The 13,701-nt window shown below is 38.5% G+C and overlaps 2 protein-coding genes across 2 annotated transcripts; both read right to left on the reverse strand.

The window, feature by feature from the left end:
- Positions 1-2,980: 2,980 nt before the first annotated feature.
- rabif (RAB interacting factor) lies at positions 2,981-5,242 on the reverse strand. Its single transcript, XM_018699019.2, has 3 exons — positions 5,090-5,242; positions 4,546-4,697; positions 2,981-3,494 (listed from the first exon to the last, which is right to left on the reverse strand). Exons 2-3 carry the CDS (start codon positions 4,687-4,689, stop codon positions 3,246-3,248), a joined length of 393 nt encoding a protein of 130 aa, XP_018554535.1. The 5' UTR covers positions 4,690-4,697; positions 5,090-5,242; the 3' UTR covers positions 2,981-3,245.
- A 676-nt stretch (positions 5,243-5,918) lies between these two features.
- On the reverse strand, positions 5,919-13,475 carry adipor1a (adiponectin receptor 1a). The gene is made up of 8 exons (XM_018699083.2): positions 13,391-13,475; positions 12,016-12,231; positions 11,821-11,934; positions 10,640-10,811; positions 10,284-10,470; positions 9,105-9,292; positions 8,570-8,763; positions 5,919-7,781 (listed from the first exon to the last, which is right to left on the reverse strand). The coding sequence occupies exons 2-8, from the start codon at positions 12,160-12,162 to the stop codon at positions 7,653-7,655; spliced, it is 1,131 nt and encodes a 376-aa protein (XP_018554599.1). The 5' UTR covers positions 12,163-12,231; positions 13,391-13,475; the 3' UTR covers positions 5,919-7,652.
- Between the last annotated feature and the right edge of the window lie 226 nt (positions 13,476-13,701).

The raw sequence follows: 13,701 nt of genomic DNA on the forward strand, positions 1-13,701 counted from the left end.
AAATAGCTTTATGTCTGTGTTCGAGTAGAAAGTCAGTCTACTTTAATGGTGTACAAAATAAACTACAGTGAAGTTTGCTCCCACACAGTTAACACTTTGTGAGTACAATACTCCTTAGTTAAGGATTACATGGTTTATTGGTTCCGTAGTTTCCTCACAGATGATCGCTCCCCTGCTGGATGAGTTTGATTCGAGTCAGTCTTTGGCACGGCGATGTACTGAGATCACTCGGTTTATGGATGGAAAGGGTGAGTTGGATTGGCTCTCCCTTACCCCGCCCCGCTGTGCCGGAATAATAGTGAGACGGCACGTCGGGTACTGTAATCGAACACATCCACTAGATCTCTACGCGCTGACCGGCACTTTGTTTTTAAATGGTCTAGAGGAGCTCGTTGATTGGTAGAAACCAAAGCCATATGGTGATAGTTGGATTGTTTATGTTTTCATAATAAACATTTTAATTAATTTATTTATTCCGTACCAACCCCTGAACGCATCTGGCATAAAGTATATCCTTTGTTATACAGTAAAATAAGTAAAGTCATATGTTTGATCACGCAAATGTGCACGAAGTCAAATGCTAAATAGTGTACCAACCATATGGAGCGAAAAATTAATTAATTAATTAATAGAAAACATAAACACACTTGTTTTCTATATATTGTTAGTGCATCCATTTGAACTGAAAATCCTTTTATTGAGGGCCATTTGTGCCAGAAATGTTGAAATACACGCAGGGTTACTGCAGAGATCAGCTAAATTAAAGAGTTCTTTAATATTTAATTTTTAATACCACATAGAATGCAGTTTAATATCAGCCACAGCATGAGAGCATGATGGAAAACTAGTAGGGGCAATATGGCCTGCAGTTATTTATTTTTATATCACAGTCAGTCAGACGGGATTGGCCATTATGAGACAATGAGCTTTCAAGTTACTGTACTTTGCAGCTAGTGACAGAGCTCTTTATTGGTCTGATGGTGCTGAAACGCTGTAAAATGCCCCCTGCATGCACAAATCACTGCTGCAACAATCCAACTGTCAGTTTAAAGGTTTATAATGTCTGGTAGCACACAATCACACAAAAAAACATGTTCTGATTAACATTATTGCCTATGGCAGACAAGATAAAAATAATTAAGACTTTTGAAATTGAATGTTACACTTTTTAATACCTTGCAATGCCTTAGTAAAGTAAATCCAGTGCTTTTTAACTATTGTCAAAGACCTACAGATTCACAATTTTATAACAAATATTACTTTTGTGACATCTATAGTTGACTAAAGTTGTCGATCAAATCTGGTGACATATCTGTGTTTTCTAATGACATCTCATATTACATTATCAATAACACAACCAGATTTATTCTACTGAGCACAGTTGCATCATCCTATAAAATGGTAAGGATGGTGCTGATGTGGAAGTAAATTATTTCCTAATTTTAGCACCAACTAACTTAAACCTACCACCTTCAAAGTCTTTGAAACCCTTTGTGATTATGTACTGTAAATATAACTGGCTTTATATGAGAGTTGACAGTTTTGACACAATCTCATAGATTTTGCTTGTTGACTGCTGCTATATAGAAGTAGCAGTTACCAAAAGCATGGCTTATCACTTCACTTGTTTCACTCTGTATACAAGACTGATTTGAATGTCCCTGTTCTCTGTTTCATCTGAACTTCCCGTTGGTGGATTTTGAACAGCAGACTATAACGAACTCTCATGACAGGTGTCCTTCACAGTTGGGAAAAAATGAACAGCACATATTTAAAGGTGCTCAAGGTTAATTTTAATCATAATTTGTATATTCTTTGCATAGACCGCACACGTGACTACTTAAATAATGCTTAGTTTTCCAAATAGATCTCACAAACTTTTCTGGTGTTTGTGGTGCACATAATACTCTACATCCATGGTGGTTTTCCCTCTTGAAAACACACAAAGGTAAGCACACAGCTCCACCTCTATCACTCATGGTGACTAAAACCACTGCCACTGGTTCAGTTGGGATTCACCTTCCTGGGTGGAGGCAGGATCTTTGACCGACAGGTGCACAGCACACACAAAGTAACAGTGGACCACATTCACCATCAAATAATGAAATGTAAAGAGGTTATAAAGGGTAAGTTCACTCAAATAACAAACACCCCCTCTGCCCCTCACCCCTTCCAAACACACACACACACACACACACACATTTTTTCACTTGCATAATTCACAGAAGAAGCTGTGAACTATTTTGATGGGGGGTATCTTACGTGAGATCTGTGGGTTACCCAGAGTAATCAGGACACCGTCTGTGGAAAGGAGGTGTTTTCCCATGAAAGCTATCTGCATTTTCATTGCTGTGGTCTGTCCACACTACTGTCCCTGACACATTTCATAGGTTTGGTAAATAAGGTTATTCAGCTAACATCATGTCTGGATTCCCCCAACAGACATGTATTGCACACAGCCAAGGGTTTAAGACCAGCAAGAGCCCCATCAGCACTTACTCACTGCATTCATTTTCCTGCACATCTGAATGGCAGACTATTCCTGGCTCTTGTATAATAATCAATTTGTAACAGAATTTGCCTTGTTGGGTACTTAAGAGTCGAGAGGCTATAATTTAATAAAAAAATTATAACTGAAATTATATAACAAACAAGTTTAGTTACAGGGTAAATATCTTTTATAACCCTTTCAAAGAAAATAAATAAATAAAAAATGAAGCAAGCTGGACATCAGGCAGTGATGCTCATTGTAAATTACAACATGGAATCTGCTCCCTCTATCTTTAGGGCAAGGGCACACACAAGGATCTGACTGACTTGACTGATCTGACTTCAACAAAATGACTGAATTACACTGAGTAATCTATTAAAATAATATTTAAAGTAATCAATTAACTTATAAAATGTTAAAAAATAAACAACTGAAAAGAAGAAACATCATATTAGAAACATCATATTACTCAGGATGACAGTCGACAGCTTCCCAAAAAACAGTTTTATTGGAACAGAGTGGTCACACTGTTGTCAGCATAATCAAGATGAATGGTAGAGACATATAGCACTGGTATCATGAATAATTCTGGACATAACAATCAGATCTGTATGTACAGTATGTGTCAAGTGTGAGTATGTGTGATGGATTAGTTTGGCTGGGGGTCAACTCTGTGAGTAAATCCATGAAAAGATGCATAGCCTGCCGGCACATTTTCTTTCAAAGTTCTTGTGGGCTCTCTTCTGCATTTAAACTATGCATGGTTCACCCTTTCCACAGCAATGTAGAAACTTCTTTTGTCATCCAAACAGTGCCAGCCAATTGGTCCGATCTCACAGTCTGCACAGATGAGATACTTGATTCTCCCAACATCCTTAGTGAAGCCCACATTCTCAAAATTGAACATGTCGTCCACAAACCAGTGGGCAGTCAGAGTGTCCCCGTCCACTGATCCGTCTGCAGAGCGGAGGCCGCTCTTTTTCCGCATGGAGGGTAGGAACAACTGGTGGGAGATAACACAGCCTCTGGTAACATGAAAACACTAGACAGAACTCAAATTCAGTGGTGCAATAGTTTTTTCCCTTTCAAATTGTGTGTGTATATATATATATATATATATATATACACACACACAGTACATTTGACATATATTTATGTCTGATTCAGATGTCTTCAGAATGCAGTTTAAGATCTTTGTCCTGGTATACCCCCCCCCCCCTTTAGAGCTCTAAATTACCTTGCTCCACAATTCATATCAAAACTGCTTTCATTTTATGAAACCAGCAGATATTTCAGGTCACACAGCACCGGTCTCCTTCATATTCATACAAAGTCTGAAGAACTTGCATGTAACATTTGTAAGCCTAAATAACTGAGCAGCCTGCCTACTGATTTTTGACTAACACTGACAATATCACTATTTAAAAGCACCATAAACTTTTTTTGTTTAGATTAGCATTCTGCTTAAATAACTGACTCGTGCCTTGTTGCTGTTGTATGCTTGTGTGTGAGTATGTATAGGAGTATGCATGAGTGCATGTACTGGTTTTGCCTTCCTGCTTGTTATTTTATTCACAATATTGTAATGTAAAAATTCTCTGTTACAAGCAACACACACTTAAAATGATAAAAAGAATGTGAACATTATTAGCAAAAGCAAAAGGACTCCATGCATAAATATCATTATTACTATTATAAATCTCTTTTTTTGGCCGTGCAAAAAGTAGAAAGTAAATGTTTTGAATGTAACACTCTTGTTTTTAAATTAATTTGTAATTCCAGCTGTCATATGGTTGTAGACAATATTTTGCCTTTGAATTCCAGTGGTTAGGAAGTATAAAGTAGTATAACATTGAAGTGGTCCAGTAAAGTACAAGCACCTCAAATTTGTAGTTGATGAAATGCATGGATTCTTTTAGACGAACTGGTGATACACAGAAGCATTTAAGACACAGTTAATATCCCACATACAGTATTATTCTTAAGTTGAGGACAACTATCTATCAGCCCACTGATATGAGCTAAGTGTCTTATGCTAATCTCTCACATCATACCTCTTTCTCTGCTAACACAGCCATCCCCGGGCACAGCACCTTGGATCCGCAGCGCTGACACAACACAGCCTTGCTGTTCTTGCCGTCCTCGGAAACCAGGTCGGACCGGTCCGTGCTGTCTTTCGACTCTTCACTATTGTCCATCACGAACCCTGACAAATAGAAAATGTACTCTGATTTTCAGGCACAAAAGGCTTGGGACATGGAGGTCCTTCACCAGCCCTACCGGTTGCTCACTATCGTTAGCTCATGAGGATCACATACCGGGGGTGGACGTAAACTTAGAAACGTTAACTATTTTTTTTTATTTCATTATCCACAGAATATGCATTATGACAGAGATGTTTATGCCGAAAGCTGACAAGAATGAAAATAGTTTTAATAGCTATCAGCCTGATGCAGTCGCTCTACAAGTAAGCCCCGCCCCTTGCATTTATGCTAACATCAATACTAATACAAAATTCTGCTATTATACGACAAATAATGACATTATCCAAATGTAACATTTTGTTACACACATCTGAAAAAGTCAAATAAGACATACCTAAAGGCTGAAGTAAAAACAAGCGCTGAATACGACAACAAAATCGTAAGGCAGGCAGGTTAGCTGAAGCTAGGGTAGCATGCTAGCTGGTCTTGAAGCGTACCAGCCACTAAATGCTCTCGTCCAGAAACATATGATTGTGGTTCCTGGTTAAACGGGCTGTCAGGGTGACGTCAGAGCCGTTGACGTTTCCAAATAAATACATAGGAAAATTGTATAAATATCATTATAAGTGGTCGAGATGAAACTACTTTTAATATTTTCCTTTCTACTGTTGATAAAATACTTGTCCAATGTTATCTTGTAGCTGTTTCTGGAGTGATATTATAGTAATATGTTAGTTTCCTTATCTAAGTGTTTAAATGTGGTATTAGCACTATAGCTTGGGAGATGAGTTTGCAGGTTTCTGAGTTAGTTTGCAATGCATGATCCTGACAGAAGAGACAAGAGAAAAGAATAAATGGCTATGTCATGCTGTACATCACATTTATCACAGTCAGTGAGCCTTGGTCATGAGTCTGTTTCACTTGATACAGCACAGAATTCATCATTGTATAAAGCTGTAACATTCAGAGGATTTAGGAATAGGATTATTTTTTAAAAACTCAGCACAAATTTGTGTGAATTTTAATGTAGATCTGTCTCAAGACAGAGATTGAACACACCTTTATAAAATGAATAATGCTAGATGATTGTGGAGCTTTAATGGAATCTTAACACTGAATGCTGCTAATTATATCTAATTTATACTCCTGAGTGTACATCACCTCACCAGCCATTTGTGTTACCTGAAACCTCGAATATGCATTGAAGACAACTGGACACCAAGTTTGTACATGTGGAAAAAAATTTATTACAATAATTTTCCAAGATTACCATTAATAAATATTTATGTTTACATTTCAGTGAAATGTATGATTTATCACTTTCTACACAGGACATTACACAAAGTCAAGAATACACATTGTTTTAGTCTTTGTAATAAAGCTTGAATAAGTTGATCTAGAAAAAGGAGTCTTAAACAGCAGTTGATACAACCTATCAATGGAGTTGTAAGTTCAATAATGATTCGATTGTATATATATATATGGCAAGGAAAACAAGAAAAGTCAACATCTGGAAATTCTTGAAGCTCCCTTGACTGTTAAGATAGGCCGTTTTATTTAAAAACATTTCCATTGGCCTAAGGCACAGGAATACTAAAAGTTTATATCAATCATACATAACACATTTTAAACCCCATATGGTGATTTAAAGTTTTGAATTTTATAGTATATACTAAGGTGCATTTGATATTTACACCTCATTGCATCTGAAATCTAGCACAAAAAAAGATCTCTAGCTGACAAAAACACAATTTGACCAATCCATGTCTGTACATTGTGCGTAGCCCAGGAACTATTACTCAAAAAATTAATTAATAGTGTACTGTCAGACTGAAAAATGACGGCAGCTGGGTTCTTTTCACCAGCATTTTAAGCATCTTAGTTCAACCTGAACTGAGCGAATATATTTTTCCACAGAAGCTACAAACTTTTACAGCTTTACTTTGCCATTAAAGAATGTGAAAATCATGTGTTTGGGACTTTTGTTGATGAAAATAATGTATCAAAAGCAAAAAAAAAAACTCTTTTAAATGTCAATATAAAACTCAAAGAAACTAAGAAATATCCCAACCACTGATTCATTATGGTAAACAATCTGATTACCATTACTCCTAGTGTTGCTCAAGACACGTTTATAAATAATTCTTAGGGGATATAAGTTATATGTTCCGTTCATAATAATGGATTTTATTTTGTTTCAGTGGGATTTTAGAGTACTAACTGGGCTTTCAGAGTACAGGTCATGTTTTATTGCAGCATGGGTGTGGGTGGGTTCGTGGTGGTCTTATAGGTTTTAATGGAAAGCTGCATAATCAGAAAAAAAACAAACATCTGGTGACAACCAGACACACTATATGTGTATACTTTCACTCTCCTCAAACTAATGTGTGTACAGGCCCTAAATGGTCCTGGACTGCTCTATAAGATACTCCTGGCTGACAGTACATTTGTCCTCTAACCTGCATGGAAAGTGGGAGGGAGAAAAGGAACTGTTTATAGTATCTGCTCTCTGCTACAGCACAAATAATACTCTCTATATCGTTTGTGCAATGGTAACAGACAATGGAGAAGCTGTGCTACTAATGAGCTTCTAAGAAGTGACCATCAGTTACAGGAATATATGATTTTGGTTAAAGTCTCATTTTGACCTTCTGTGAAAACACAGACTTTAAGCTTCATGATTATTGAAGTAGTGCCTGTCAAAGATTCCCTCCATAGCTTATTGGCTAGTTAATGCTACTTTATTGGAGCAAAAAAGAGCCAAAGCAGAAATACCACCAAAAACCCAACAGGATGTTAGCAAATCAGAAGTACAGAAGGAGCATTAAGTGACTATATTGAAATCCAGCAGCATTTTATGCGTGTTTGTTTGTGTGTACGTGTGTATGTGTATGTGTGTGTGTGTGTGTGTTTGTGGGGCTATAAAGAAAAGTATGAGTAAGCCATAGTCAGGGCTCTCAGAGTAGAGAGTCATCTGTGCATCCCCCCTCGAGGCCATAGCGAAACTCCTGCAGGTTGGAAACACCATAGAAATGGATGAAGGCTGCTGCCACGACCAGAACATGAAAAATCTGATGAGAATGGAACTGGAGAGAGGGAAAGAACAACAAATGAAATGAAAGAACATTGATTGATATCAAGAATTAAGAGTAAGAGTTAAGTACATTTTCTTTCTTTTTCAGTATTATATACTGGACACTACATTTTTGACTTCAATATTTAGACTCAAATTTTATCCCTTACATTACTTTTACATCTTTTCTTGGCAGAGAAAAAACCCATAACTCAATCACAGTCTGTCATTATAAAAAATAATACCGCAAACACTTAGGATTTTGTGTGCAGCTTCCAAAGTTTCCCTCTCAGCTCATTATTTACAATACTACCAACTTGGTTAGTTCACTAATGATTAGTTTTAGCTTAAATCATCAAAATAAAGTGTTTTAAAAAGCACCTGCACTGATTTTTTTCATCAGTTTCTAGTCACAGGGAGTTCTGTGGCTCTGCATTGTAAAATCTGCACACGAGTGAAATCACTTGAGCAACCTTGGCTTGGGTTTGGAAACTACAAATTAGTAACAGAAATCCTGCATTACGAACTGGGGTGTGGAGTTTGAAAAACAGGTGGATATCAGGCAGTCCAACCATACACAAGTGCAAGATCCAGTGTTTTGGAAGTTGACTCATAACAAGGGACTAATGTTACATTTGAGTCTCCTAACGTAAAGGAAGTGCAATACAAATTTTGGATTTTCTACTTCCTAAAGAAGCTTTGATGAATGAAGCTCTTTATATCAACACCTTATATCTTCAAATATTGGTGAAAACAAACACTTGACTCTATAAAGTTCTGTTATGTAAATCAAATACTCACCCAGATGTCACACTTTCCAGGGAAATAGCGTTCAGGGATCCTAGCTGCATACAAGCCAGCGCCAGTGATATACATGGCACCCATCAGGTAAAACCAACCCATCTGGCCCACTGTGGTGGCCTTAACAAAACCCTCTTCGATGGTGAAGTGCATGGTGGGAACAATGCCGCTTAGTCCAAGACCCATGAACACACCTAGGAGAAGCATGGAGTTGAGTTACTTGGTGTCATTTTGAGAAAAACAAATCACAATCTACACCATTTATTTTTTTTACAAAGACAAAAAAGAAACAGATAATTATTCTAAAATTATTTTCAACATGCAAACAGTCATTCAACCACATCATGTTATCAGTGTTTCATCTGCATTTGTTGCTTTGCTCTGCAAGAAAACTGTCGGCACTGTTCAGAAAGGCAAAAATGTTAACAGACGTGTAATAAAACTACAATTACACACTAAAGCAAACAGCTGCATAAAATTAAAGAGTAAACAACATTTTTTTTTAAAGTGCTTATTATCCTCAACTGGCGCGAACCTGCTCTTGTAGGTCTGTGACGAGGAGTAGAGAAACGGTCCCACTGGGCCACTATGATAGCGGCGATACCGAGGACACACACAATGGTGAGGTAGATAAGTCGAGGCTGAGGGGAACAATAGAACGAGTAGTACAGCCAGGGCACAAAGGAGCCCATGATCAGGAGGGCGATGCCCGAGTAGTCAAGCCTGAGGAGAGAGAGGAGAGAACAAAGAGACAACAGCTGCTGAGTGTTTGGCTGGAAGATCTGCTGGGTGCAAAAAAGTTTTCTCATGTTTCTAATCATGTAGCTTTTTAAGTCTGTCTAAATTTTATACTCGCTGTTCATGTAGGACTAGATCAAAATAACATACAGGTGTTATAAGTCTGTGTTTTTGAGGTTGCAGTTTTTTCAATGCTAAACGATAATTCAGCCAAAATTAACTTAACGACACAAGCTCTTATCTTGCAGCTTTGACCACAGATCAGTATGAAGCGCTTCACAACGCCTCACGCTCACTCATACTGGAACAAAAATGGCAGAGCTGCAAAGCAAAGTGCTGGCAGGATCAGCGGGAGCAGTTTAGGTTTTAGTTTCTTGCTCAAGGACATTTGAAACACAGACAGGAAATCACCACGCCTGGGATGAATGGACAACTCTGTTCTCCCATCTGAATTTTCTTTCTTTCTTTCTTTTTAATGTAAAGTCTTTTGTGTCTTTTGATTACTGCACCTACAACAAGCTGGAGCCAAAAACATTTTCTTAGGAAATTAAAAGGCCAGACTCTGAACTTGGGGAAAATGTCACATCACCTGATGAAACATTCATAGTGTATGGGTGAGAAACTCTAACAGATGGCTGTTGAGAAGGTAAGGAGAGAAAGCACCTCAATTAGCAATAACAACATGGTAAATTCTTGAAATAAGTTAAATTTTCTAACACAGACTGATGTAGCATCATGTTAGTTTTGGCTGAATTCTGAACCATTTTGCCCCGATTGATTTATGAGGGTTTATCCCTCATTAATTGCACTGAGCTCTCAGAGGCGAGCTGGAGCTGCATGTCCAGTACGATGACACATACAGATGACTGAAATTAGAAACCCACCTACTACAAGAGCAATGAGTCTAAAACAGGAAAAAGACTTTTGACAGTTATAAATTATTTATTTAAAACAGGCTGACAGCGCGAGGCCTTACTTGGAGAAGGTGCGAGACACTTTCTCGGAGTGGCAGTAGACGGTATGAAAAAGCCAGGAGAAGCTGAGGCAGAGCACGGCTCCCAGGAAGAACATCCCAAACACCACCTTCTCTTGCAGCGGGGCCATAAAGTACATGTTAGGCCGCAGCATGGTTAACGTGCCCAGGCAAAGGAATAAGATCAGCCCTGAGGGAGGAAACAGACCAGCTTTTTTTTTTTACTGACAACAGACAACAAGAGAGACCAGAAGTATGTAAGCATGTTGACATGACTGGTTGTAAACAAAATCTGAATCTGCTGCTAAAAGTCTATGTTCAGCAGTACAGGAATGATATGTGAGGCATTTCATTCTCACCTAGCAGGTGAGTCCAGATGTTTCCTGTCTCAGTGTGAATTCTGAAGATGCTTCCAAAGCAGGCCCGGAAAGAGGGCATAGGGGGTCGATGTCCATGCAGGAGGTAATCATTGTCCTTGAGCCACTCTGGCAGGACATGAAAAGGAATCACCCTCCAGCGCCCCTCCCAAACCTGAAAAATAATAAAAACAGCTTTTATTCACTGACGCCCAAATTCACAATTACTTTGAATCTAAGAAGTTAACCAATGAGAATGTGGACATGGACTGTGTTTTGTGTTATGAGCAGATGTAAAGGATAAAGAATATATATATCATATATATAAATATGCTCTGAGAAGACCAAAAATACATACTGCCAGGCAAAGGTTCTGGACAACTTTTACAGTATTTTAAAGATTAAAGGTAGAATCTCAACCAGTCATAACTTAGCTGTAAGTATTTGTTAGTATATTTATTGGAGAAAATTTGCTCTTGATCACCCTTTTTTAAAATTTCTAGATGTAAACAAGATCTATGTTTGTTTGTTTTATTTAGAATTTTTTCTCCTTTCATTTCTCAGATTTCTTAACAATCTGTTCCAGTTATTAGTTATCGCTTTCTGTCAGCTATGTATGAGCTGACATGTGTCTCCCATGGCGACTGGTGAGTGTCTTATATAACACACAAATCCTGTGCCTGTCTGACATGGAGTACAACAATGTGCCAAACTCACATATGACTCACGTCATCTACAAGGCAGTCACGGGTTAATCCCTGGATGTTGACTTCATCCAGATATGCAGCTGTATGCCCATTAACCTCTAACCTGCTAAACCACAGAACTGTACACCTGCACACCTCCGAGCTGAGCGTAGCTGAGTGTTGAGTTTCGGCTCGTTTAACGTGGCCACTGCAATATTTATGCTGGTTCAGCTCAAGGATGTGGGCCAAGCTGTGTAACGTCATGGGATCTCCCTTCTTTTCTTCATCTATCAGTATCTGCTATAGGTTTATAACAATCCATTACATTTCTGTAGTAAAAAGCAAAGTTGTTATAGAAACCGACATACAATGCTAAGCAGTGTTGATTTGTTTTAAAGTTCTGGTTGGGAGCAGGGAAATTTGGATAATAAATGCTGACTTGTTGTTGATAAAATTCAAACTGGTTCGATGTTTATTCAATTGAGAAGACACTGATACCTTGTGTACAAACTCCTCCATCTTCTCCATGGCGTGGTGAGCCTGAAGTGGTAAGGTCAGGACCTCTCCCACTTCATCATCCTCCTCTTCCTCGTCAGCAAGCATTGCGGCTCCCTTCAAAGCGACCACGAGAGAATAATGAAACTACTGAGCGGATACAAACTTTTCTCTGGTCTTTTTCTGAAACAGACCTACCTCTGGGTGGACGCCTTTAGATGCCACCTGTCGCCCCCCTCCCTCCTCCAGCAGTGGCCCCAGCTCCATCAGCTCAACATCTGGGACATGGCAGTCCTCAGAGATCCGGCAGTCTGCATCACTTGCAGACCCGTTTCGGCCTGACATAGGGAGACTGCCTGATGACCCGCTCACAATCTCTGTATTCTGCTTCAGATGGTATACTTCAATTTCCTCCTGAGCAACCAGACACAAAATCAGCTTTATTGGTCAAGTATTTTGAAACATTCATGAAATTTAACACCAGCACTCAGTTTCTCTGTACCACAGAAAACTAATTTACAAGGATGCAAATATCGACACTGAGCTAAATAAAAACAATAACCTAAACAACCATAAGCACACATAACTCCTATTATATTCAGGCAAGAGGTCGAGACTGGTGCATATATAAGCATGATATATTATGGGTCAGGAAATGAGAAAATTCAATTACTACTCCAATAATGGAATTAAAACAATAATCCATCAAGTCTACATGTTAAAAATATTAATAAGCTGTTTATAAATAGATTTTGGTCCAGATGCCCCCAGCTAAAAATACTAAAGTGCCATGCCAGGGGAGGATTTTCCACAACCTGGCAACCCAAAACCAAAAAATGTCAACCCAAAAAATGTTCCTGTAAATGGATTGAACTGATCTGAAAAGCATTAGTAGATGATTTGTTAACTAATAACAGAGCCATTCATTACAAGCCCTTTATACCATGATGCTCATTTATCTGACTGCTGATTTAAAATGGCTGGTGAATGTATCTGGGTCTCATTAGGAATCACATTCACTACAAAAGAACAAAGAAGCCGCTAAAACTTATTTAGGTTTTCTGTCACCGGCCCAAATTACCGGTCCACAGTTGCAGTTGGACAATACTCACAGCGACAAGACAAGATACGGACATATGATGCAGAGCTGAGGTTGACAACACAAAACCAAACCTTTCACCAAGTTACTGTTTCGCAAAACCAGCCAGACGGATGTTGACCAGCAGCGTCAGACGGAACATGGAGTACAAAATGTAAACAACCGCAACATACCGACGACTAAACGTGAATTCACCATCTCTACACAGCCTGGCAGGCTGAATAGCAAGGGACTATATTTATATTTACAGAGCACTGATACATTTATAGGTCAGCCGGGCACTGATCGCTCATATACCCGCTTGCTAACATTACCTCTTAGCTAGCGCTGAGCAGCCGAGCGAGCGACGCTGTTGTGTGAATTAACCTGAATTAAAAGAAAAGTCCGAGCGACGACACTAACCTATAACACTAGCTAGACAGTCTATTGTACTGACATCTGCTGTGATCATTTCATTAAAAGGACATGAGTTACCTGACAAGGTAGCCTTCAAACCAGGAAGGTGAATTATTTATCTATAAGCGAGACACAATCCTTTCCGGAAGTTGAGATCTCTTCCGTAAACCTAATCCCCGTCCTTTTCAAAATAAAAGCATTAATGTGTTGAAAACCAAACCCCTTAATACCGTTGACTTTAACAAGCCATAATTTGCTTACATTTATTACATGTATTTCAAAAAGGAATTTATAACAAGTTTGAAAGGAATTAATTATTTTTTATGCAAAATGTAAACCATAGTCATACCAAAATTATGATAGTTCTAAGGTGCACACACAACACAACA

The sequence above is a fragment of the Lates calcarifer genome, linkage group LG12, assembly GCF_001640805.2.
Source record: "Lates calcarifer isolate ASB-BC8 linkage group LG12, TLL_Latcal_v3, whole genome shotgun sequence".
NCBI classification, from domain to species: Eukaryota; Metazoa; Chordata; class Actinopteri; family Centropomidae; genus Lates; species Lates calcarifer.